At 34.0% G+C, this 27,101-nt stretch overlaps 3 protein-coding genes and 2 pseudogenes across 5 annotated transcripts; 2 read left to right on the plus strand and 3 right to left on the minus strand.

The window, feature by feature from the left end:
• Nucleotides 1-1,765: 1,765 nt before the first annotated feature.
• Nucleotides 1,766-3,596, minus strand: LOC143536146 (chlorophyll a-b binding protein 8, chloroplastic). Its single transcript, XM_077030203.1, has 3 exons — nt 3,389-3,596; nt 3,190-3,251; nt 1,766-2,525 (listed from the first exon to the last, which is right to left on the minus strand). Exons 1-3 carry the CDS (start codon nt 3,530-3,532, stop codon nt 1,910-1,912), a joined length of 822 nt encoding a protein of 273 aa, XP_076886318.1. The 5' UTR covers nt 3,533-3,596; the 3' UTR covers nt 1,766-1,909.
• A 4,492-nt stretch (nt 3,597-8,088) lies between these two features.
• On the minus strand, nt 8,089-9,383 carry LOC143536165 (uncharacterized). The gene is made up of 2 exons (XM_077030219.1): nt 8,944-9,383; nt 8,089-8,635 (listed from the first exon to the last, which is right to left on the minus strand). Exons 1-2 carry the CDS (start codon nt 9,381-9,383, stop codon nt 8,089-8,091), a joined length of 987 nt encoding a protein of 328 aa, XP_076886334.1.
• Nucleotides 9,384-11,774: 2,391 nt separating this feature from the next.
• Nucleotides 11,775-14,038, plus strand: LOC143536147 (CASP-like protein 2A1). Its single transcript, XM_077030204.1, has 3 exons — nt 11,775-12,224; nt 12,520-12,637; nt 13,548-14,038. Exons 1-3 carry the CDS (start codon nt 12,016-12,018, stop codon nt 13,818-13,820), a joined length of 600 nt encoding a protein of 199 aa, XP_076886319.1. The 5' UTR covers nt 11,775-12,015; the 3' UTR covers nt 13,821-14,038.
• Nucleotides 14,039-21,209: 7,171 nt separating this feature from the next.
• LOC143536123 (E3 ubiquitin-protein ligase CCNB1IP1 homolog) lies at nt 21,210-24,010 on the plus strand (annotated as a pseudogene). Its single transcript, XR_013135834.1, has 7 exons — nt 21,210-21,279; nt 21,383-21,455; nt 21,572-21,617; nt 22,155-22,185; nt 22,279-22,534; nt 22,605-22,768; nt 23,355-24,010. The product of XR_013135834.1 is annotated as an E3 ubiquitin-protein ligase CCNB1IP1 homolog (transcript).
• Nucleotides 24,011-24,391: 381 nt separating this feature from the next.
• Nucleotides 24,392-26,350, minus strand: LOC143536124 (trans-resveratrol di-O-methyltransferase-like; annotated as a pseudogene). Its single transcript, XR_013135835.1, has 2 exons — nt 25,568-26,350; nt 24,392-25,142 (listed from the first exon to the last, which is right to left on the minus strand). The product of XR_013135835.1 is annotated as a trans-resveratrol di-O-methyltransferase-like (transcript).
• Nucleotides 26,351-27,101: the final 751 nt, after the last annotated feature.

Consider the following 27,101-nt stretch of genomic DNA (forward strand, 5'->3'; position numbering starts at 1 on the left):
TGAGAGGGGGGGGTACCTCCTTGTGACCACCCTCCGGCGTGAGAATCAGACTAGATTGCTCTTGAATATAAGTGTATATTAAGAGATTGCTAGAGAAGATAAGATAATGAGATAATGTAATGTCCATACCATTCCAAGGTGTTGGAGTATTTATAGCCGAAGGTAGGTTTCCAAGAAGGTACAGCCGGCTGAATAGTATTCCTGTTCTGCCAACTGTGGGCTACGCACATGTCATGCTGGTAGTTGGTGGGTAGGCAGCGGCTGATAGTGACCAGGCCGGCTGTGTACTATTCTTTTCCACCAACTGCAGGCTATGCACGTGCTACGACAGGTTGGTGAGTAGGCAGCGGCTAATAGTGACAGGGGTTGGTGAGTAGGCAGCGGCTGATAGTGACCAGGCCGGCTGTGTACTATTCCTTTGTCACAGTGAGCTGTCGCTGCTTTGGTCAGACCTTTTGTCCATACCTCGTCAGGTACAGTACAAAAGGTCCTCCAGTAGCGTACGGACTGGCTCATTTGGGCGGGAGTGTTCTCGGCTTGCTCACTCCTTCTTCAGGTGACATTACTGAATTATTTAAGAGTTAAGTGCCTTGTGCGTGTAGCCTTGCTGCGCGGGTAGCCTTCCCTGATGGCTAGTATCCGTTACTGCGGGAACAGGCGGAGTACGTCGACCATTGGGAGGCTTTTCCTGCGGGAACAGCTTGCGTACTGCGCGTAAGGACGTCACGTCTCTGAGCATGGTGGGTCATGCGGATCCAGTTGGTTTCTGCGCAGACGTCTCTCTTCAAGGTGAGTCTTGCGAGTTTAGCCTTTGCGCAGACGTCCCTGTTGAAGGTGAGTCTTGCGGTTTCAACTGCGCAGACGTCCCTCTTTGAGGTGAGTCTTGCGGGTCCAACTGGGCTCTGCTGGGACCTACCTCTTCAATGATGAGAAATCAAATCTCGTTAGTGAAGAAAATATAAAATCTGTTAGAAAAGAGAGAGAGATTCTAACACTTTTTTTAGGAACGCCAAATGCTTGGTTGTAACATATTTGAGGCTATGTATAGTTATTATAAAAATGTAATTGGAGTGGTTGATATCTTTATTTCATCAAGCTTGTTTCTTGGTAATTTATGGAGGCTAAAGCAACCAGCCAACCACTTTATTTCATGTGGATAGATATATCTTGGTCATCATTTCCCATAGGTTATAAAACGTAGTAAACACCGTGACTTGTTAAAATGATGAATGTTCAAATTTTAGAAGCGTCGTTTACAAAAAATATATCCTGGTTGTTAGATACATGCACAATAGGGGGGTAAAAAAGTTCGCTTAACCGGACCGAAATCTCAATAACTAACAAAACTCTATCAAAATAACCGACTTAAACTAACAAACTACGATCCAGTTTTTTTCCTTTACCAAAATTATTGTTCGGTTTCGTATACATTGTTCCAAAAGCACACCGAACTTGGGAACCAAATTACATCAAACTTGTTTAAGTGTTTGTTCTTGGCTTTATGCTCACGTTCATTATTTTGGGTAAAATATTTCAAGCTTAAATTCATTAATAAGTTGTTAAAAAGAAAAATTTTAGGTTAAAAGTTTCATTTCTAAATTTATAATTTGAACCATTTTTTCTCAAACACCAACATTTCAACTTTCAAGCCAACGCCTAAAACGTAAACGAACCCATATGTAATATTGAAAAACCAAAACTTCAATTTGATTTCGTTTGAACCCATAACCAAGTAACCAACCCAGGAAACACACAAGCAAACACAAGTACTAACTATTATGTTTACACCAAGTGCTTTGGTAACAATGTTTTGGATCCGTAACATGTCATAAATTTGTCACAAATTAATAACAGTATCTCAAACAAATTCTGCACATGATATCAAATATAGAACCAAAGATAAAAGACTCTAGTGGAACTTAAGGCTGGTCAAGACATTGTTGTTGACCGGGTCAGACAAATGGGCCAGAAGGTTCTCAAAAGGCCCAACCCCAGTCACCAAACCCTGAATGAAGTAGCCCAAAATAGCCAACATAGCCAATCTACCATTCTTGATCTCTTTTAACTTCAACTCCTTCATTGACTTCTCATCTTTACCAAATCCTAACGGGTTGAAGAATGGCCCGCCCGGGTATGCTGGGTCACCCGACCCGGAGAACCCTTTTTCCAAGCCCAAAAAGTATTGTTTACCCATTGACCCTGGGTTGTACCAATCCTGGAGTCTTCTATGTTCAGCAAAGCCCATAAGGGCCATTTCTAGAACAAATAGTGTGAATGGGTCGGCCCAATAGTTATATGTGCCTGCTGGGGGGATGACACCGGTTTTGAACCAAGGGAGAGCGGTCTCGGGTGGGATGAGCCCGAGTTTGCCTAGGATCTCGGGTGCAATGGCTCCGGCTGCACCCAACATGGCAAACCGTCCGTTGATGACCTCTCCGTATGCTAGCCATTTGGGCTCGATGAAACCGCCGGTCCCTTCTGGGTCGGAAAGACCAAGTGGGTCGAATCCGAAGTCACCTGGGAGACTGTTGGACATAAAGCTTATCAATGTTTTGAGTTGTAAAGCTCTAAAGCTCTATATTCTATTTCAGTTTTATGAGGAATTGGTTTTTATATCGTTTATTTCGTTTTATCATATGCTAATGACTTGTATATTATATTTACTTTTAATTTCATTTCAAAACATTTTGTATTGAATAAAATAATAAAAATATGTAACAATTTAATTTTGAAAACATCAATAAATTCTTACTCTTTTTTATTAATAAAATATTTGTTTAATTAGTTAATCAAAATTTGTAATAAATTTATTTTGGATAATCAGGACTTTATTACGAGAAGTAACGTAAAAAAGTAGTGATAACATGGAAGTGTAAGGTTTTTGTAGGTTTGGGAGAGAATGATTTTTTTTTAAGAAATCATAAAAATCTATGTGACATGACGTGAGTCACGTGAGTAATCCAATAAAAAATATGAAGCACGTAGTTTTGACAACTAAAGTCAAAATAAGTTTTTAGTTTGTAAGATTGTAATATCCTCAAAGCACCACTACACGTCTACAACTACAAACAAGAACTATCATTTTTACAAAAGTCAAACTAAATACTTATATTTGACATCCATTGTCAAGCAAGCTATATAATTATTTTGTTGAAATAAGCGGTATCAAGAAATTTAGCAATGAATTACCTTCCATCAAGGTAAGAAAGAGACTGCTTTGATGCAAACCACAATTGTCTGTTTGCTCCTTGCTGTTACACATAAAAATAAGCCATCAAGTAATCATCAAACTCACACTTTACATCCATACATGATACATACATGCATCCATGCATGCATGCATACATACATACATATACATAATACATATATCTAATGGTGTACGTACCTTAACAGGAGGGGTGGAAGCAGCTTTGACAAGGAATGAGAGCTTTCTTGAAGGTGTGTTAAGTGACCTTGCTCCAAAGATTTGCCTAGCAGACTCCACTGAGGAGGTAAGTGATGATGATGAAACCAATGCTTGTGTTGCCATTTTTCTTCAAAAGATTAGAAACTTGTTTCAATAAGGGAATGGAAGAAGGCCAACATAAGGAGGAGTGTGAATGGTGGTGGGCCTGGTGAGATTGTGGCTGTGGTCACTGTTGAACCAACATGAGTTTGGAGATTAGATTTGGGGTCTTTTGTTCCAGTGAGGTCAGGACACGTGGCATATCTCTTGCTTGGATAAGAGATTTTCATCTTTCTTGTTGGTGGCCATGAAAATTTTACAAATAGTATATTTTGTAATTGCAATATTAATTCAAAAAAAGTTAAAAATAATTTAAAATGTTGGATTAACATAGACCACATGTCCAACATGATACGTGTCTTATAAATTAGAGAATCTAATAACAAATTTTGTCTACATAATTATTAATGATTTAATGATGTTCATGTTCATGTTCATGTTCATGTTCATGTTCATGTTCATGTTCATGTGAGGGATTTAAGACAAATTATGTGTCGGACCAAAAGATATGTTTCTTAAAAGTTACTTAAAATTTTAATTATATTTTATTGTTTGCTGGTAACAGTTTCATGTAATATAGTTGGGGGATGCATGTGTGTTTGAGATTTGAAATTATAGCTCCTGGAAAATCACATGTAATAGGTTATTTTAATCTTATAGTTCACTATATACAATTAAAATAACATTATTTTATTTTGTTACAATTTTATCTATTTAGTTTTAATTTTAAATTTATACTATCTAATATAACACATCTAAGGAACATTTTTGGGCCCTATTGGAAGTATACCCAAATCTAGCACCACTATATCTAAATCGTACATAAATTAAATGAACATTGGGGGTGTTTGGACATGTTTTTAAAATTAGTATTGCAACATGAATATTTAAATCCACAATTATATCAATATAATAAGATAATGAAAAGTACCCGAAAACTATGTATTTGTGATCGTAAAAATGGTCGCAAATTTACTAATCGAGTTGTAATGAATATCAAATGTAATGAATATCAAATGTCGTAAATTTAGTTACCGCTATCAGCAGTGACGGATCTAGAAAAAATATTCAGGGGTAACCTAATTTTTTTTTACCGTACATTCAAACAATATAAATGAAAAAAAATACGATAACAAATAAAGTTAAAAAACACCTAATAGTTTTTTCCTCTTCGGATTGCTTGAAGTCGAGCCACTATATGTACAAACCCTAATTTTATCCCTTTGCATACAGGGCCGGCTCCGATAAAGCAAAAAAAAAAAATGGGCCGAATGTGAAATTTTTTTGGGCTTTTAAGTAAAAGATTTTTTGTTGGGTTTAAACAATTTATTTTTTATATGGGTTTACTTAGTTATAATTGGGTTGTGTAAAAAACTTTTATATAAAAGTAGGATTAAATATGCCTTAAATGAGAGTTGAACCGATAACCTTTGGGTTAAGAGCAATACATTTTTGACACTAGACCAATTTATTTGTTATGTAATTAAGTTTAAACACTAAATATACATATTGTTTTAATAAAAGTACATATAATTTTTTATAAAAAAAAATTCGAAACCTAGTGAGGTGTTAGGTTTGTGGCCATCAACTACCTGGCCGCACCTTATGGCCGGCCTGGTTGCATATAAAACTTAATTCCAACTTTTCTCCATTCAATTAACCTAACATAAAAGAATTAGAGATTTACATTACACTATTATATATCTAAAAGTTATGTATTTATATATTTATTTATTGGACGACATCTAAAAGTTAACTAACTAAATTAATAACTAAATATCTTAACATATGAATAAACATCTATACATAATTCAATTCACAACTTTCAATACAACTTTCAATAAAAAGTACTTATAAAAAAAATCAAAACAAATAAAAAAGTAAAATAGGTGCATCAAGATTAGTAATTTTAAAAAATTGTAAAATGACTTTTGGGTTGTGTACGGTGGACCACTAGATTCACATAAAATAAAATAAGGTTTTCATTTTATAGAGAGATGGTGGGTGGACCCAACTTTATATTTTAAACTAAACTATAAGTATTAACCTTGAAAACTGAAAGTCCACATTGTCTTCTCCAATTCACACAGTTCGCCGGACCACCCTTTTTTGGCCGGAAAACATGTAAACATTTTCTTTTCTCTTTTAACCTCAAGGTTTTTCAGGGGTAACCTATTATTTACTCAGGGGTATCCTATACTTAAAACGAAGAAAAAAACAAAAATTTTACACTTCATCACAAAAGTTGAGGGTAACCCAGGTTACCCCTGCCCCTCATATAAATCCGCCCCTGGCTATCAGTCCCACTTGTAAAAAAGTCTATAAATACCCAATTTTCTTGTACTATATAAAACCTATGAATAGCAATATATTATATACTATAAAGTTTATATTTGTTTTTTTAAAAGTATTTACTAGATTTTGTAGAATAAATACACCGTAGCACCATTCAAGACTTAAACCCTTAATCTTTTGGTTTTGGCTTTGAGGCGCACCATTTAACTACCATTCCTCATTTTTATCTCAAAATTCATCCGTTTTAATTATCATTTCAATTTCAGTAGCAAAGTACCATTTAATAACTGTCGAGCTATAATTGCAATTTTAAGTTGTGGTTTGTGAAAAGTGAGAACATGATCAATGCCTCAATAATAAGCTTGAAATGACGATTGACATATAATATCATTGAGAGGAAGGAAGCAATGTCTAACCCAGCTTATGAACAGATATTAACTAGCCATGACTGAGGTACCTCGACATGATCGCTAGTTTACATATTACAACTCTTTCGGTTTCGGTTTGGTGTTTCACTAACCAACATGTGACATCTTGAATACACCATAGACCACCGTGAACTTGAAAATGTTAAAATCTAAATAAAATAAAAAAAAATCCAAATAAGTTATAAGTATATTTTGATTGGAATTTGTTTTGATCATAATCAAGTTACTTTTTTTTATAATTGATTTATTTTAACTCAAACTTGGCCTATTTCGAAGTCAATTGCCGTAAATCACCGTGAACTTGAAATGGTTGAAATCTAAATAACATATATTAAAAACCTAATAAGTTAAAGTGGGAAGAGATCATAGAATACTAGTTGAGCTGATCACCACTCAATAAGTGAGCATGCAAGAACAAATTTTAAAAAAATCATAATCATATTATTGCTCAAACTGAGACATCAAAGATAAGCATAGTCTTTTGATCACTAAGTAGCCAAATTAATTACATTTAGTCAACTTCTTTGATGGACAGAAACCAAACATATCATTTTCAAGTCTTAATTTCAAGGGTCCAAGCTAGCTGAGAAAATTTAGGTAGGGTGTCTGCATTAGTTTGGGTTTCGGTCTCTTTAGTTCGGTTTCCTTGATTTGAATATCAACACTGAAAATTCAACAAAAACGAATTTATCGTTGGCGAAAATGAACTGAAAACGGAGTTTCAGTTTGTTTTGGATCCAAAATGAAAACCACAGTTTTAACAAGATGCGCGTTTCTCGGAAAAACACTTGTATGGTAATCAGGGGTGCGTAATGAACAAGAATAAAGAAAAATATTTTGGCCAACACCCAAACTTTATTGATGATCAAGAAATCTGACTCAAAAACTTGATACAATATCCCATACCCTAAACACGGTATATATAGACTAACCTAAACGCGTTAGAATATATTTAGGACAGAATAAAATCAACACGATAATTATTTCCATCTAAACCTAAAATAGATTATTCCATAAAATAACTATCCATAGATAATCCGATTACTTGCACGCCAAGTTAACCGGTTTCTTGTATCCCAAATCGCTCCACGCATAGCCATAAGTCGACTCAGTAATTCCCAACAATCTCCCCCTGAATTTCTGAGTCGTACAGGGTAGATCTTCCAACTTTTGAAACACTTGCATCTCCTTGAATTTAATCCGCGCGAGAGCAACTAAACCGTATCTTCTCGATTCGTGCTTCCGGGGCGAACACTTTGTCATAGTCAATCCCGGGTTGTTGCACGCATCCTTTCCCCACAAGCGTCGCCTTGTGTTTGTTTATCGGATTCCGTTTTACTTTAAATACATGTTTCAAACCGATTGGTTTAACTCCTTTTGGTAACCCCGTTAAACTTCGTGTTTTCTTTTTTTCGATTGAATTGATCTCGGCCCGCATCGCTTTCATACACTCGGGTTTTGATTTCGCTTCATCAAAACTACTCAATTCATCATTTAATAACACTAGTAGTTCTTCGAGTTCTTCATCGGAATTTACCTTACTGCAGTTTGCGACGGGGTTTGGGCTGTTAGCGACACTTTCATTGCTGTTACTGCATTTAGCGACAGTTTTGTCGATGTCGTTGCTGTTGCGACAGCAGTGCTGCTGTTTGTAATAAGGTTGTCGTTGTTGCTATTTTTAGCGTCGGTTTCATCATCGCTATTGCTGCAGTTTGTTTCAGAACCGTCGATATTACTTCTGTAAGTTCTGGTTGGGTTCGGTTTCACAAGTCCAGACCCGGAATCTATTGACCCGCAAACACCGGAGAACATACCTGGTACTTTTGCTTGTAAATAAGTTGGGTTCCCAATAATTAGTCAGATTTTATAAAGCATCTTGGTATTCCTCGTGACCTTCATTAATAACCTCCCACTACTATCGTGCATCGTTAAGTAGTTACTCCTCATCCGAATATCACAACCCGACTCGATTGCTTGACCCAAACTAATCACATTACATTGCAAACCAGGAATATAATAAATATTGGTCATCAATTTATGTTCTCCACTTTTACCTTTAAAAACAATCGAACCCTTCCCTTTGATCGGCACACACGAACCATCTCCGAACCTTACTCGTCCGACTATTTGTTCGTTTAATTCCTCAAAATATTCACGGTTTCCCGTCATATGGTTACTTGCACCATTATCTAAGTGCCACATGTCGGTCTCGCCCGAATCGGTATCGTACTTCGTCAGAATTACTTTATCTTCGTTAAGGTATACGGCTTCCCGAACACCTTCCATCATGAAAAACGAAGCATCTAAACCATTTGTTTCATTTTCTTCTGTTCGGTTTAGATTTACTTCATCTTTCCGAAATCGGTCGGGGCACCTCGAAACAAAGTGCCCAAATTCATCGCACCTGTAGCATTTAATATGTGACAAATCTCGTTCCATACCTTTTCCTTTCTTATCATCTCGACCGCGTCCCCGTCCTCTTGAAGCATAGGATCCTCAACCTCGACCCCTTCTAACTGGTTCAGATTTGGTGAACATTAACCGACTTTGACTGCTCTCGGTTTGAAGATTTTCTTCTTTTATCCTCTCTTCATAGGCTTTTAATCGACCCACCACATCATCGAACCCAACCGTCTTTAAATCTAAAACTTGCTCAAGTGATGCCACAATATGAATAAAACGTCTTGAAATACTCGTAAGAAACTTTTTTACCATTTTTTCTTCCGAGAATATCTCTCCGGCGTGGCAACTTTTGACGAGTAACTCAATAACGTGGCTGCATATTCATCAATCGTCCCTGTTTCATTCATCTTCAACCCGTCGAACTCTGACGTTAGGGTTTGGAGCTTCGCCTCCTTCACCCGCTCTGCACCTAGATGTCGGGTCTTCAACGCTTCCCACATCTCTTTCGCCGTGCGCGGATTACCCACTTGTAAAATCTGTGCTTCAGGGGTCGACTGAAAAATCAAGGCGATTGCAATATTGTTTTGTTTTGCATCGTCGTTACCCGGATCGATCGTGTCCCACACGCCATGCACATTCATCAGCACGCGCATGTGCATAGCCCAAACCGTGTAATTCGTTGTTGATAGTTTCGGACATTGAAACGAGTTTGGGTTCGGGTTCGTTTCTTTTGCCTGTTGATCGCCCATAGTTATCTTAAACTCTAACCGCGAAAACAAGCCGTCAAGTTTGTTGAACCAAGAGTTTAAAAAAAGGAATTAATCACCATGCTAATATTATTTTATTTTTCTTCGTGACTTCTGGCTTCGACTTCAAGAAGCAAAAGAAAAGAAAATCAAATCAAATTAACCTATGATTTTTCTTTCCTTTGTTGGCAAACAAAATAACAAACTTTGCAAGTGGTACCACAATTCCTTTACATTTTGACATGGAGGTGGGCTACCAACTACCAGATCTCTGATTTTGCAAAAGATCTACGAATTATTTCACAACTCCCTTTTTTTTGTGCAAAATAATTCTGATTCCACACACGAACTCGATATCCGGTCTTCAAATACTCCGTGTCGATCACAACTTTGATCTAACACGCTTTAGAACGAAAAGAGCTTAACCGCTCTGATACCAATTATGGTAATCAGGGGTGCGTAATGAACAAGAACAAAGAACAATATTTTGGCTAACACCCAAACTTTATTGATGATCAAGAAATCCGACTCAAAAATTTGATACAATATCTCATACCCTAAACACGGTATATATAGACTAACCTAAACGCGTTAGAATATATTTAGGACAGAATAAAATCAACACGATAATTATTTCCATCTAAACCTAAAATAGATTATTCCATAAAATAACTATCCATAGATAACCCGATTACTTGCACGCCAAGTTAACCGGTTTCTTGTATCCCAAGTCGCTCCACGCATAGCCATAAGTCGACTCGGTAATTCCCAACAACTTGTTTTCTCAAATTTGTAATGGTTAAATGTTTGATGAGCTGCACAATAAGATAATACATGTAACTAGAGTTCCTCATTTTCAATCAATTTGAATTTTCATGAATCGATCACTAATTTGGTTTTTGTTTGAAGTTGAGTATGTAATTTTGTTCATTTTTAAACAATTTCATCTTGATTCAGTATTTGAATTAACCGGTTTGAAACCGAATATTAACATGATAACATCCCTATCTCTAGTTACACAAAAGAAAATCATATTACCTCCTTCCATTTCAACATCACATTAAATCCCAAAATTTAGTACCAAAATGGATGGGTTAGCCTGTCGAAAGAACTGTTGCATTGATGTGACTTTGATATTTGAACTATTTTCCAAAATTATAACTTCAATATTATTTGAAAACTGTTGTATAACACCTATACTTTGGGAAAAAATATATATATTTTTGTATGCATTTGCCCTTCATCTCTTTTTACTAAATTTGTATGAACTTATTTTTTTAAAACCATCATTAATAAAATAAGAAACTTTGGATGAAATTATATTTTATACAAGATGGCAAAACTAAGAGTGGACGAGTGGTTGAATTAAATTTTGAGCATGTTCCTCATCAATAAGTAAGACCAATTAATTAAATAATAAAATATCAAATTTAAATAATAAAATATCAAAGTGTCAAATAACCGCAATCCAAAAGATAACATCCAAAAATGAATTTATTATAAACCATACATATATATATATAAATTCAATAAAATTCCTCACAAATTATAAATAAGCCGGATTTGAGCCTTTAGGTTATGAGGTATATATTCAAGTTTCTTAACTTCATATGGGCATCACATCACCTACTTTACCTAATTTTACTCCACATCACTCAAAGAAAATTGTCTAACCAACATTTACCTCCCTTTATTTAATATTAAATTGATTCTTAAATTATTATGGTTATGTGTGAAGAGGATTTTAAGGTCCATCACCGTATTAACCCACTTTGCATTTAACACATCTTAACACATGAAAGGAGTGATATGTCACTCGTTAACCTTACCAACTCAGCTTTAACACCCAGGGCCGGCCTAAGAGTGTGGTCGGGTAGTCGATGGCCACAGGCCCGACAACCCGCTATGCCCGAAATTTATTTATTTTTAAATGTATTTTTATGAAAACAAAAATTTATGTACAATCAATGTTTCAACACAATTCATAACCACTAGCTTGGTCTAGTGGCAAAGAGGTATGACATCTAACAAGGACGTTGTGGGTTCCACTCTTATTTGAGACATTTTAAAGTTTATTTGTATACAAAAGTTTTTTACACAACTCAAATTATAACCAAGTAAGCCCATTTAAAATTAAATTGCTTAAACTCAACAAAACTTTCCTTTTACTTAAAGCCCAAAAAAATTTTCATCTTCTCGGAGCCGGCCCTGTTAGGCTGTTAACACCCTTGGGCGTTAAGATATACCCCTAGCTAGGCCTTATGTGTAAGTTAGACAAGTTATGCTCAAGCTTAAACGAGACTTCTAACTAATTCTAAACCCGACCCTAACTACCGTGTCATTTTAACTCAACTTGTTCGACCGGCCGACCTCATTTTGTTACTATCTATATATACAGCTATAGTGCGTATATAAAGGGTAGAGATCGACTAGAGGGATATCTACGACCATATGATATGGTGTACATAGGGAACAACACCCTCGTTTTAATGAAAACATTAAATGTAACATCAACTAACTTCACCTAAAATTTATTCACATCATTTATTATCTATATAAATTATAAGCTAATGCATTCCTCACAATCACTCTCTTCATCTCTCTCTACGCAATTCCATACGCTAAAAGCTGATCAATGGCCGACAAGACCAGTACTGATGTTGTTACAAGAACCACTGGACCATACCAACAAGAAGATGGAAACTCCGGCAGCATCCGGACGGCTGAGACGTTGCTGAGACTTTTTCCGGTGGGTCTGTGTGTGGCGGCGTTAGTCGTCATGATTAAGGATTCTGAGACTAATGAATATGGTTCTTTATCTTACTCAAACATCACTGCTTTCAGGTACTTACTTAAACTTAATATTATATATAAATTTAACAAGTTCATCAATAATATTTCATACAACCCTTTACTAATCACATAGACTTTACACAAAATTATTATGTAATCTTTTTTATTTTTGTTTTATTTTTTATTTCACAATATGCATGAAATCCAGGACCCTTCCGTTATTATGGATTATTTTAGTGTTAAAAGAATTTAAACTGTTTTAAGCAAGTTTCTAATTGATTTTATTAATTTGTTTGATTTTTAAATATTTATAATAAATTAATTGTGGCTTGTTATGATGATACAGGTTTTTGGTGCATGCTAATGGAATACTAGCTGGTTATTCGCTACTGTCCGCTGCTTTCACGGCGGTACCTCGCCCTATAACCATGTCTGGGGCCTGGACTTTCTTTCTCCTTGACCAGGTACGTTTTCAAACCTCGATCATCTTTATTTTTTTCTCACAGGCTCGAGCTTCAATCGTTTAACTTACATAAACTCAAGCTCGAGCTAGGCTCGTTTTAAACTCTATTTTCAAATTCAAACCCAGTTCTGGATTAGTTTTTTAATTTGACCTCAACTTAGGTGAGGCTCATTAAATATCTAATAAAGATTTAGTTATTTTATTTATATACGTAAGTAATATTATTTATATTTGTATTTATAATTTTTTGTATAGCTTTTTTTTCTAAAACAGTTAAATATTGTAAACTATAGGGATTGAACTCTTAAACTTCTTTAATTTATATAAGTTTATGTATAACTACATATAAAAATTATATGTTTTACTATAAAAAAATTTAAAATACTATAATTATATAAGGTTGTTTCTATAACTACATGTCTACATATCATAATTTTATCTTTTGTTATATAAATTTATAAGTATTTTTTTATTATGAATATTAAAAAACTGATAATTATGTAAATAATAAACTCACTTAGATTTAAGAACAAAGCCAAATTTGATATATAATAAAACTGAGGCCTGGCCTTGTTTATTAGTTGAGCTTTAAATTAAACTAGTTTGAGCTTTTAGCGAACGAATCTTAATATCCAAAGCTTGACTAAAAACAAACCCCGAATCATAATTATAGTTATGCTATTATTATACATTTATTTAAGTATTTGTTGTGTTGTAAATTATTTTGTTTAATGAATAAAAAAATTACTTTTATAATAAACTACTTTTTAAATTTAAAATATTAAAGAAAAAGCATTTGGTAACTCGTTAACAAAGTAAGATGCGCCGACTATAACTGACACACGTATATTTGATCTGACCGATTTAGTAATCATTTGTATATGCATTATTCTCATAAAAAGTTATAATAGGTTTTAACATACCTGATATTGGCCGCGGGTGCGGTGGCGACGGAGGTGACGTTTTTGACATACAAAGGTGACGTGGCAGTGACATGGAGTGAAGCTTGTGGGACCTACGGTCATTTCTGTCGACAAGCAACAACGTCAATCATCATCACTTTTTTAGTGGTGATCTGTTATGCGTTACTATCGTTATTCTCATCATACAGGTTGTTCAGTAAGTATGATGTACCGGTTGGGTACCGTAACAAAGGGATTGAGATTGTTGACTTCGGAAATTAAGAGAGTTGACTCTTGAAGAACAAGATTAATAAGATGGTAAACTAGTAAAGCTAGAAAGATAATGTAGGAGTATGAATGTTGTTCAATCATGTGTTCTTTGCAACTTAAATTTAGTAACATATAAGGCTTACACTACAAATTTGAATAGTACTTCAATGGCGATAAAATATGTGGTTTATCTGTAGATTAATATATCAACCGTTGGTGACTGTTCATGAAAAAATCTTGTCGTGTTTGAGAATTACATACTCATAATATAACTTTAAGGTTTCCTTTTAAAATATGTATTATGTATGTTTGACTAATAGACGAATAGGCTACAATGATTTTTGATTTATCAACAATTTATATGTAAAAACTCAAATTTTCTTTTTACATTGTTGGGTTAATGGTTGTGCTCTTTGATAGATTATCAGCAAACTTTAAAATTTCATATTTTTCTTTTCGATTTTGTTTAATTCATTGTGATATGCCGGTAAATCTTCGGTTTTGTCTAGTAGCTCATTTATCGAATTACGGAACAAACAAACAAATTAGTTCCACCACCAAGTACGAAATCAACCTCAAAAATCTCGGTCAAGGTAGGCCATTATCGATTAATAATTGAAAGCATTGTGTGGTGATCAATATGTAGAAGTAGGCCATCATCTCTGCAAATGAGCAAGCAAGATGGTATGTGCAATGAATCTCTATGTTAGGTGATCGTCCATCACTATAGGAGCTATGGCCCTTTAAGTAAAATAACATTGAAGTAGTACCTTCTGATTTAATGTGTTTCCATTTGTAATTACTAGAAGAGCGCCCGCGCGATGCAGCGGGAAACTGGAAACACATACTTTGATAATCATGTAACAAATTTTTAGGTGTTCATTATTTCGTTTGAAACTGTGAGACCGTTTACCAGTTTGGTTTCACGGTTGAAACCGGAGCTGGCCGTACATATTTAAATATTAATTATTTACTTATTTAGTATTAGATATAATATATATTAGACATAGTTAAATATATAGTTAACCAAAATTTTATTTAATACGAACAAACTCGTCTGTTACCACTTTAATTTAGCTAAATTTACAGTGGTTTTTTTATAATATTTGTTCTTGTTATGATTTCGCCTTCTATTTATTCTAATAAGGTTTATTATTTATGTGACTAAAATTATCTTTGTTCATAGTATGATTCTTTTAATAACGTATTAGTTGGTGCTTAGTTTGAAGTTAAGGTATATGCAATTCTTATTTTAAATTTTAAACTCAATTTTTTTATCGAAGTACAAACTATGGTTCGCAACCTAATCATTGGCAATGGTTCGGTTTAGTTTGGTTTTAATTAGAAACAATTTAGTTTCGGTTTTCTACGACAAAAAAACGTGTAAAGCTGGCTCATTGTTTAATTTAAAACCATCAAAAGCAACCGTAAACACTTTTGCACAATTTTTTTTACTTCGAAAACTATAGCAATATGATACTCAAATTAAGGATAATAAAATGCTCGTTTTTATAATGCCATTTATTTTAAAAAATATTAACGTACGAATAAGTTATGACTGTTTAAAAACCGTGGGGGTAGTTGGATTAAAAGTGAAAATAAAATAATATATAAGTAAAAGACTAAGGACCAATATTGTAATTTCAAGGGATGAAACTTGTAAATATATTAAAGAAATTGCAAATGAACGTGAGATTAAAAGTGACAATGACATTTTTGCCTCTAATTGGTGTTGTAACTTATGCATTAAGTGTTGTATATTACTAAAAAAACGTCTTAATTTACCCATTATTTGTATATTATATATAGTATAGATAAATAGTTTCTTCATAAAATAAGACATGGTTTCTCCAACCACTAATCTTTATTTGCATTTATTTATTTTCTTAGGTACCTTTAGTTCAATAAACATAAATGATTTTTTTTCATTTTTAGTTTTTATATGCCAAAGTAAATGAATTTAACAAACATAAAACAAAACATAATTGTATATTATTTAATCATTTTAACATAATCTTATTACAAAACATAACAAATGAAATTATTTTTCAGTTTTATTTGTTTATATGCCAAATTAAATGAATTTAAAAAACATAAAACAAAACATAATTGTGTATTATTTAATCATTTTCACATAATTGTTCATGAGAAAACATAAAGATAAAGAGAAAATTTTGAGAAAGCCATTTTAAAAAATCACATTTTTTGTATTTTATTAATATTTATCAAAATAAAAAATAAAACAATCTATGTGTAGTTAGCAAGTTACATATATGTAAATTCATGGGCTACATACAAGTATCTTGTATGAGATACATATATGTAATTTCGTGAGTTACATCTACCTTTTGTTAGTTTTTTATTTTTTACAATACTAACCCAATAAATGAAAAAAATGATTGGTAGACAATAAATTCCTTGGGGCGCGCGCGCGTGTTTGAGATGTGGTTTAAACAATAATTTCAGGCTTCTTGGTTCGTGCATGATAAATGTATATGCCCATACCAGTTCGAGCCTAAAGTCTCTCTTTCTTATACCATATATTTGATATTATTTCTTCACATGTCATCTTAATTCTATAACTGAGGCTATAGACCATGGTAGCGGTGATTGCATACCTCATGACAACCACACTACTTGACTCCAATCACACTTTATACCAATTCATAATGGAAGCCACACAACGAAGTCATTTGTCCATCATTGATTCTCATCTTCGTCCAGTTACAATCACATCTAGCTACTCAGATAAATATTTCTTCATTGATTGTCTTGCACACTCATTGTAATTCATGTTCGAATTCCAAGAAGCACTACAACTTAGAGACTAATTGCATTTTCTGTAAGATTGTTAAAAGGTGACGCGCTTGTTTGAAGGTATATCTTGTTTGAAATCGTGCATTATGCACACATGATTAAGTTGCTTTGATGAATTGTGTTTGTTTATATTAATTTATTGCATGTGTCTTGCATTCCCTAATTTGAAGCTCAGATGGATCTTAGGTCGCCTGATACTGAATTTGAATACGAATTTAAATATGCCCCCTTAATAAGAAATTTCAAATGCCCCGTATACGTTTAAATTTTCTAAATACCTGGGGTAAACTGTAAATTAACATGTAAATTGCTCAAATCAGAGGTGTAATGCAATCCTATTTACATTTGTTCTGTTGGTCTAGGTATGAGCCCACTATGGAAACAAAGATTTTCTTTTTCTAGTAGCTCATTTAACGAATAAAGGAACAAACAAACAAGTTAGTCCCACAACCAAGTACGAAATTATCCTTAAAGAACTCGGTCAAAGTGGGCCATTATCGGTTAATAACTACAAGCATTGTGGGGTTAATGTGAAAGACGTAGGCTATGCAAATTATTGGGCTAGATAGTATTTGCAATGAATCTCCATGTTAGGCAATCACGTTAGGCATCGTTTAGAGCAACGACACAATGGAATGTAATAGTCACACACACACACAAACATAAAATCATAAATCACGAAACAAAGTACATTAAATTTACGTGGTTTGGTCAAGGCAACCTACGTCCACGAGCTAGTGTTTCTTTATTGTATAAGTTTTGCATTAGTCGACGCGTATTCTTCTTCCGATGAAAACCCTAAAACATCGGTTTGAAATTCAGAAAGAAAAACTTAACGACGCTAAGGGTTTTTTAACAGAGGTTTATTTAGAGAGAATTAGTCAAAAAGTTGGATCGTTTCAGAAATTTTTAAATATAAGATTATTATCGACCAAACATAAAAGATTATATTATTTATGTTTAATTTTCCTATGCTTACTTAACAAGAGACATATGTGAGGTTCAATGGAAAAAAAACTCAAACATAAATAAACTAGACCATTATATGTCTCTATTCGTTTACCTCATTACCTGAATACACAAATTTTCATCAATGGTCTACACACTATTGATCACCAATTAATATATATATTAAAAAGGGGATTACATCACTCTCACAAAATTACTATTCCTTTTACTATTCATTTTTTAATATTTTATAAATTATTAAAACCACTAATTCACTAATCACAATTTCAAAAATAAAAATAATATTTTTACACTCTTTACTATAGTTTTTTTTGTCAACTAATCAAAATATTTAACCAACTATATTTTAAACACTAAACTTGGACAAGTGTCGGCTTTAGATATCTTATTTTTGGTTAAAACGATATTTTTAAACTTTGCTTTCATATTTTTTATAGTTCGTCTATACAATGACTGAAACTTTTTTCGTGATTTAAAAATATCTCATCATCGCATGGTTTATATCCGCATGTCAACATTTGACACCTAGCTCGCCTTTAAAGTATTTTGTTTGGATTACAAATTTATGTTTACGAATTTGTGTTGATACCGCTGATACGAACTGAATTGGTGTTGGTTCGCAACAGTAACATGCCGGTCTTTTTGGTTCCACATATGAAAATTTGTTGTATTTTGGCATTGACGGGTTTATTTCTTTTGTTTAGTTTCGTCGTAACTTGATACAGACTGACTTCGCATCGACTTGCAACGAGTTTATGGTTTAACATTTTTACTTATGTTTTTTTGTTAGATTTAACAATCCCGTCGCGAAGCGCGGGTCCTAAATCCTAGTTCTTTTTTTATTTTTCCATTTTAAAATATATTGAATATCAACACAGTATAACTAGTTAACTACCAACTAGGGGTGTTCAAAAAAATCCGGATCCAAAACCGAACCCGAAATATCCGAAAATCCGTATCCAAATTATCCGAAATTTCGGATATCCGAATTTTAGGATACCCGATGACAGGAATATCCGAATTGATGGATTCGGATTCGGATGTCGATTTCTAAAATATTCGGATAATCGGATTATCCGATACCCAAAAACTAAAAAAAAAGTTAAAAATAATTATTATATATTATAAGTTATATCCTGAGTTTAGGGTTTTCCATCCGTTATAAATTCTCCATTTTCCACGTCGCAGCCTCCCATCACCTACGGAAACACCTTCCCCGCTGCTCTTGCTATATCACTTTGCTTTCAAATTATCCATGTAACTTTTTTGTTGACAGGTAACGAAAATTATGATTTTAGCTTATTAGTTTTGAAATTTATCTTATAATTTGTTTAGATGTTTTTGGCTGTTTAAATTGTTTAAGTTTGAATTTATCATGAATTTCTTGAATTTTTTTTATCTCAATGTTGGAAACTTGGAAATTTGAACATAGGTTTAATTTTTATTATATGCATAAACAATTTTTTTTGGATCATCCATTTCAATAACCGAATCCGTATCCGAAATTTCGGATATCCGAAAATCGGATATCCGAAATTTCAGATACGGATTTGGATATCAATATTCACTATCCGAACTTTTCAGATATCCGAAAACTGGATAATCCAATCTTGAACACCTCTAGTACCAACATTATTGAAAGATTATAGAAAGAAAGATACAGTACATGTAAAATTTGTGACAACTTTCATTTTGCAAACAGAAACCCCAAAACTTTTTTTATTATTAACTTTTAACACAAAAGATTTGCCAAGTTCTAGTATAACTTATTTTCAGTTACGCCCCTGATATACAAAAAGTCCATGTTTCTCTCTACCCGTTGACCTATAACCCGACCCATCAATCAATTGTATAAAATATCTTACCACGGCCGTTACTTTTCACCGCCATTTTTCAATTCCGCATAAATCAAGCAAGCAAACCACACGCAGAGCGATCAGTGCTTGAATCTTCATCTGGTAGGTGAGATTTTTATAATTATCATTGTTTATATCCAACGAACTTCACTGTTATGCAAAAATTCAGATTCAAAACCTAATTTGCTGTATCGATCGATCGTCATGTTGTTTAAACCCTAAATTTCGGATCGTCTTACTGTAGTTTATCACTTTATAGTATAGTATCATTTAGGTTTGTTTAACGCTACAATGTGATTATTTTGCAGGTTTTTGTGATTAATTGCGAATGTATAGGTTTACACGCAGCGTCGGGCTTGTTTCGTGAACTGTTCAGTCATTTTGAGGTGAATTTCGTCTTTGATTCAGATTCGTTCTCTTTTTCTGTTTCGTTTTAGTCATAATTCGTATGTAGACTGTTTAATTCAGCGTATCGCGTATTGCTTGAAGGAAGAGTGAGAAATAGATTGCGTATTGCTAAATTTTCGACAGGAGACTTGAATTCGTTTTGCTAATGCTCAATGACATGTAGTTTATGGCCTTAGCTTAGCGGAATAAGAAGATGATTAATTACATTGTGTATTAATAGCTTCGGTATGTATTATGTAATTTTACTATTGTTAAGTTTATGCAATTTCGAGCCGGGGGTCTCACCGGAAGCAGCATCTCTATACCTATGGGGTAGAGGTAAGGCTGTCTACATCTTACCCTCCTCAGACCCTACCATAGCTTTGCTATTGGTGGGATATACTGAGTACGATGATGATTAAGTGTATGCAATTATTTGTCTATAAAACTTCTACATCTGCTGCTAATTTCCAGCTAAGCATGTGAAAATTAAAAAAAAAAAGTTGGTGTAAAGTTTTAGGTTAGCTGAATCAGAAGATGATTATATTTTTGTATTAATTGCTTAAGTATGTATTATGCAATTGTACTATTGCTGAAGTTTTTGCAATTATGTGCGTATAAAACTTCTATATCTGCTGCTAAGTGCTAGTTCCAGTTAAGCATCTGAAAATTCTAATTCATGTTGATTTCTTTTCACTCATTTATCAGAAGCAGGATGTCCTTCATTTTCATATTCCATAAATGGCAGTGCAGGGCATAAAATGACAACAAAAGCTTTGTTTTATGTGTTGCATTTGTTTATAGAGATGGTTTAGATAAACCAAGGCTTATTAGACTAAATAGTTTCATAGCACTTATAGAGATTTCCATAATATAGTAACTTAGAGCTTCCTAAGGCTGTTTAGATGCTTTAAAATGTTTCACTGTTGACACCTATCATCATGATGTTCACAGGTTAGGACTTAGGATCATGGACCATGTTTTTCTTAAAAGCCCTTTAATTTTGTTCTTAAATGCTACCACACAATGAAAGTATCCAAACAGTTCTTTCTTTTTCTGAATCATTTTCTCGCTGTCACAAGGCAACTTTTTGATTAATAATACTAATGCAGTCATTGTCCTGATGCTTATGTACTAAAAAGGTTGAACTATAATGCATTATGTGCACAGTGCATATTGCTTTCAATTTGCTAGCTGTTAGTATCAATCACAACTGTTCAATTTGTGTTATCTGTAGCTATAGTTACAGTCTTTATTTTACTTATTCAGTGGATTTTCCACTTTGGTAGCAGAATCTTTGTGAACGGGTCTTACAAGGAGTGTTAACTGTTAAGGTGTATAAAACTATTTGTAGATAACTGCAAACACTGCAATGAGATGCAACGCGTGCTGGCGGGAGCTGGAAGGAAGAGCTATATCTACCACTTGTGGCCATATCTTGTGTATCCTCAATTTATAACCTTCTTTAAATTGCATTCAGTTACTCAATTATACTTCTTTGTCACTAGCAAATGGCAATTAATTTTTCTTTAATGGCATTATAGGGCAACGAAGACGCCAGCAAGATACTAAGTACTGATGGAGCCTGCCCTATTTGTGATCAAGTTCTATCTAAAAGGTACATGTTTTACTATTTGAGTCTATGAACCCTGAAAACAACATATGTCTTAAAACATTTAGATGCATCATTTGTACCCTGGTTCTTATTGACTTAATGCGCTTTTTTGCTTTCAGTCTCATGAGACCTGTAGATATCAACCCAACTGATGAATGGATAAATGTAAGAACACACAACTGGCTTAGTTTTTTGCCAAGATACTTTCTTCAGTAGTTTGTCACTAGGGGTGTGAATTTATTACACAACGTGAACCTAACATGAAATTCATGGTTTTATTCTAAATGTGTTTGGGTCAAACCTGTGAGCATGCTTAGTTAAACTGACCGTGTTCAGGTCGACTTGGTGGGTAATTTACGCCATAATATAAAAGATAAAAGAGAAATGAGCATCATGTTTTATCACTTAAAACATAACTAATTTATATGCATTTGCATATTTGGCTCTAAATTTATAGTTTAATGTATAATTTATGCCAATATATAATAGATAAAAGAGAAATGAGCATGGTGTCTTATAACTTTTAAACAAAATTGTTTTACGTACAATTGTGATTTTGGCTGTAATTTTATAAATCATAGTATTAATATGCATTCATATTTCCACATTTCTTTTCATTAACTACATTTTGATTTTAGCATTCATATCTTTGTAGCTAGTACTCTTCTTCTTTCTTAACTCTTTTCACATGCTTCACTGCAGATGGCTATGACTGGCATATCCCCACAGATTTGTATCCTGTTAACTTTAATTATTAAATTTAGTTCCATTAATTATGTATCTGTTTCTCCATATAGAACATATCTTTCCTTTAACACACGTCAAGTAATGAAGAGTTCACTCAAAAGCATCATGTTCTACATAGGACAAAAAGAACTTGAAATGCAATACAAAATGAACCGAATAGTAGCTCAATGCAGACAAAAATGTGAAACAATGCAAGAAAAATTCACTGAAAAAATGGAGCAAGTGCATGTAGCATATCAGAAAATGGCCAAACGGTGCCAGCTGGCAGAACAAGAAAACGAGAATCTATCTAAAGATAAGCAAGAGCTCCAAGAAAAATTTTCTGAAAAATCCAGGTCAGCTATTTGTAAATAAAATCCAGGTCAGTTATTTGTAAATAATAATTTTCTTGGATATATTTTATAGGCAAAAGCGGAAACTGGATGAGATGTATGACCAGTTGAGAAGCGAGTATGAATCAGTCAAACGGTCAGCAATTCAACCAACAAACAACTTCTTTTCAAGAACAGATCATGATTTGTTTGCTAGTCCAGCTAACATGATGGATAATAGAGATCCAATCAGGAAAGGTAATCTCATTTTGTTTACTTATTATTAGAATATAATAAGATAAACACACACACGCACACACACAAGCACTGAATCAAATAAAAGTGTGTTTTACTGAAGTAGGCTAATAGAAATTATGGAGGTGATATTTGACACTCCTCAAATTTAGGATTAAAGGGCATTTTGGTCCTAAAAGCCAAATTGTCAGCCCTTTAGTTTTCTCAAAAATACAAATCAAAAGTATAGCACAATAAGTCAATAACTAAAAGCAGAACCATACAACACAGTTTTCTTATTTCTCTAATAGTTAATTATATATATATATATATATATATATATATATACACTAAACCCAAATTAAATATAAAGAAATGCTTGATGATAGAGTGTAATTTTTTCTGATTGCATAAAGAAGTTATGAACATTTAAAAAAATGGGGAACTCGAAAAAGGTCAACAAAAGTAGCTATTCCAAAAATAGCCTTTCATCCCTTTTGTTTCCTATACTTTCTAAGGGATCCTCTCCTATATGTGTTTATGTATATAAACAATTTTTACTTTTGGCGTTGGTATTACCCAAGAAATGCTAGTTAATTATATGCTGCAGATTGGTCGGTTACCACACCTGACACTCCAGGGCCTCGGGAAGATATATGGCCACAAACAAGACAGAACAGTTTAAACTCTGGACCATTTGATATCTCGGCTAGCCCGCCTGCTAAACATTCAGCAGTGCATGCTGATAACAGAAGCATTTTGGCCGCTCTATGTTTGGCGGCGGCGGCGGTGGTGGAACTGATCCATCTACGGCTTTGAGGAATCTGATAATATCTCCAATGAAGCGGCCTCAGCTGTCTCGTAACCGTCCACAGTTGTTCACGTAAGTAACATGTTTTCACAGATGGGACCACATGTGTTATTGATTGAGCTGATATTGTGTGACCCATTTTCATTATTTACAGGTTATAGATAAGAGAAGAGCAAAGGAGTTATAATCAATGGGTATTTTCGTCTCCTGATATGGATAAATAAAAATAAATATACTTTTACTTGCATACTTCTAAGTAAACAACTAGTCTGAATTTTTTTTATTGTTGCTTACTTTCATGCAATCTACTTATCCCTCAAGTGATTACAGGTGTGTTGATTAACTGATCAAACCGTCTAAACCGAAGTAGATCAGTTGGTTCGGACGGTTTGAGATTTATACAGTTTGGTTCACGATTTAGTGACTTGACAACATAGTGAACGCCCCTAGTTAGTTAGTTAGTTAGTTATAAATTTAGATGAGGGTAATTGGGTAACTGTGTAAGTCAGTTGGTTGGTCAAATGTTTGGGCCAAAATATTTCTCTCAAAGCCATAACCAGTCTGACCCTGTGACTAGCCCTAGCCGAAGCCGTTTGAAAGCCCGGTCCACAAAAAGATATCATATATATTTAATATATAGTTACATACATTAGATGATTAGAGTTTAACAATTTTGGTATAAAACTAGAAGCAGATTAAAAGGGCATTTTTTTAATATCAGTTTAACGTGAATAAGTTTTTACATGTAGAAGAGTTTCTTTCTCATAGGGATGTTTAATAAATGGCATGTTTATAACTTATAAGAGACTACTTTTTAATACTATATTATGTGTTGCATTGGCAAGGATTTAAAAACTATGCCATCAGACCACTAGGTCATTGGTAGGAACACACGTTTAAGATTTGAATATCTTAAAAACTAAATGTTAAATACCCTCCTAACATTGGAATAAAAGAGCAGAACCGGAATACTAGAAACACCGTTACAAACTGATTATTGACTACCCTCAAAACAATTGCTATCATGTTCTTTTTAAAATAGACTGTTTTAACAAGACCCTCAAAAACATCACTCCTGTTACGGTAATGATTTAGCGGCATGTTGCACATCCACACGAACACACAGACACACACTACAGTTGACTTTAACATTAAGATTAAACATGACAGAATGAAAACATGGATACAAAAAGAACCACAAACAAGAAAGTAGTACTTAGTTTCTTGTTTAAAAACTTTGTGACGAAATACGGCAGTATAGAAAGCAAAGCATCTTAACTAGCTAAGGATAAACTTCAATGAGAGATCTTGAACCCAAAACTGGAGTTATTCTATAATCACTAAAGCCACCGTCAAGGAAGAGCTTTACCCAATCTTTTTCGCTTCTCTCTCGTCCGGTAATATTAGTCATCATAAGCATATCAAAGTATAATTGAGAGTCGAGTAATTCATTCACACCTTCGTCAACCTTCACGACCATGTCGATGATCACTAGTTTTTTCCTCCATTTTCCTTGCTTGGAATCGCCTCTTTGCAGTTCTTCAATATCTTTATGCACTCTTCATCATTCCAATCGTGCAAAATCCACTAGTTTTTCAAAAAAGATAATAGAAATTGATGTCAAAATTTCTTGTACACACGTTATTGATATAAATTACAACCAACATTTCACAAATTAGTCATAAATCAGTCTCAATATTTGCTACTACAATTTATAATAAACTTGTTAACAAAACATAGTTACCTACAAAGATTTTTTAGACCACCATTTTGGTCACAAATCAATCATAAAAAGCCATTTGCGACCGAAAAGACGATATACTGCAATCAATTATGATCTATTGTGAATTAAATAAAAGCGTAAAACAGAAAAAGAGAACATGTTTCACTTGAAATTGATAAAGGTCTAACAACATTGGTTAGACCGGTCTCTTGACCATCCAATGCTTAGTTAAGGTAAGTTGTAACTTGGGTAGTATTCAATTAATAAAATAAAATATTCAAAAGTATACCTTAAGCAAAATTGCATTAGCATTGGGAAGGACTTCAAACATGTCTCCACCAACATAACTCAAGTTGTTACTTCCAACCAAACCATTAACCACATGAGGAACATCAAAACAGATACAACTAATATCGGGAAAAGCTTCCGCAATAGCTTTAGCAATTGTCCCCGTACCACCCCCAACATCAACAATGGAATCTAACCCTTTGAAAACACTACCACAACGTTCTAGAACAACGCTTATAACAAGCCTCGCGTCACTAGCCATCGCTTCATTGAATAACTGACCAAGCCTCGGCTCCTGGCCTAGCACATCCCAAAAATACCTCCCATGAGTTGTGTAAAAGGGGGTCACTTCATCATTTTGGAACCACTTGGTCATATGCTGCCATTCCAACAATAATGGATCCAACATGGCTAGCACTAGCTGCCTATGGCTTAAGGGGTCTTCCTTTAGAAGCAACCGACAAGCAGGAGCTAACACATAGCCCTCTCCTTCCTCCTCATCATCCCCTCCCGTTGTCGATACACGTTGTTTCACGAAGAAACCAGAGTGAACAAGGATGCGCATAAGGCGATACACGAATTGGGTTCTCTCGGGTTTTATCGGGAGGGCTTCAACTAACTTGGAAAGTAACATTGGCGAACCATGGCCATCGATGATATCGGGTATTTGTAGCTGAACTGCACATTTGAGTGACATAGACTTTATAAAACTGAAAATGTGGTTCCATATGTGAGTTTGAGAACAAAGTAAGTTTTTAGATAGCTCATCATTTTGCAATGCCATCAGCTCTTTGTTCTTATGATCTAGTTTGAGAGACAATTTGACATGTTGAAACGTTACATACCTTCTCAATTTATAGAAACAAATTTGAAGAGAGATGCTTAAAAGTTGATCATTTTTATTTGTTATATTCATGTGTTATATATATCATCCACCAATAATCATGGGCTAAGCTTCTTTAGGGCGGGGGTGGCTCGGGGTCCCCTTGTTTTTTGCGCAATAGTGTAAAATAAATTGACCCTTTTTTGCACCGAAAATTTGTATACGCAATATAAATTACCTGCTTTTCCCCAAATTTTGAGCCCCCCCCTCGTTTATGTGTTTTTAAAAATACATTTTGAGTCCCTCACGAACTCGTTTAAGCTTCACCGCCATCATTTGAAGATGTAATAAACTACAGTCAAACTATATACACCACCCACCGAATCATTTTAGGATTTGAGTTTATGACGTCTACAACTCCACACTCTATATTTATATTTATCTGTTTCTCTAATGAAACAAAATGTCCATATGTTTTTTTTTTGTTTTTGTATATTTGCTTTCCATGTCACGAAATCAAGTAATTGGATTGCGACCCACAATTTTTTTATTGTAAAACCGGTCAATTAAAAGCTACGTGCAGAAATAATAGGAAATATTTGATTGAAATATATATATAAGTTATTTACATGTGGAAATTATATATACATTTTAATATTAGTCACAACTAAACTATTACATGATGAATTGAAAGTATTGGAATAATGAACGA

Source organism: Bidens hawaiensis, unplaced genomic scaffold (genome assembly GCF_021521415.1).
Source record: "Bidens hawaiensis isolate Kalapana, Puna unplaced genomic scaffold, B.hawaiensis_p1.1 tig00010738_1, whole genome shotgun sequence".
In the NCBI taxonomy this organism is placed as follows: domain Eukaryota; kingdom Viridiplantae; phylum Streptophyta; class Magnoliopsida; order Asterales; family Asteraceae; genus Bidens; species Bidens hawaiensis.

Excerpts from the sequence above, each read along its gene's own strand:
- LOC143536165 (XM_077030219.1), bottom strand. The coding sequence starts at position 9,383 with ATGGGCGATCAACAGGCAAAAGAAACGAACCCGAACCCAAACTCGTTT. Across the intron at positions 8,636-8,943 it reads TATTCTCGGAAGAAAAAATG|GTGCGATGAATTTGGGCACT; the intron begins GTAAAAAAGTTT and ends TAAATGCTACAG.
- LOC143536146 (XM_077030203.1), bottom strand. The coding sequence starts at position 3,532 with ATGGCAACACAAGCATTGGTTTCATCATCATCACTTACCTCCTCAGTG. Across the intron at positions 3,252-3,388 it reads CTTCCACCCCTCCTGTTAAG|CAAGGAGCAAACAGACAATT; the intron begins GTACGTACACCA and ends TATGTGTAACAG. Across the intron at positions 2,526-3,189 it reads CTTTCTTACCTTGATGGAAG|TCTCCCAGGTGACTTCGGAT; the intron begins GTAATTCATTGC and ends TATGTCCAACAG.
- LOC143536147 (XM_077030204.1), top strand. The coding sequence starts at position 12,016 with ATGGCCGACAAGACCAGTACTGATGTTGTTACAAGAACCACTGGACCA. Across the intron at positions 12,225-12,519 it reads TCAAACATCACTGCTTTCAG|GTTTTTGGTGCATGCTAATG; the intron begins GTACTTACTTAA and ends ATGATGATACAG. Across the intron at positions 12,638-13,547 it reads CTTTCTTTCTCCTTGACCAG|GTTTTAACATACCTGATATT; the intron begins GTACGTTTTCAA and ends AAGTTATAATAG.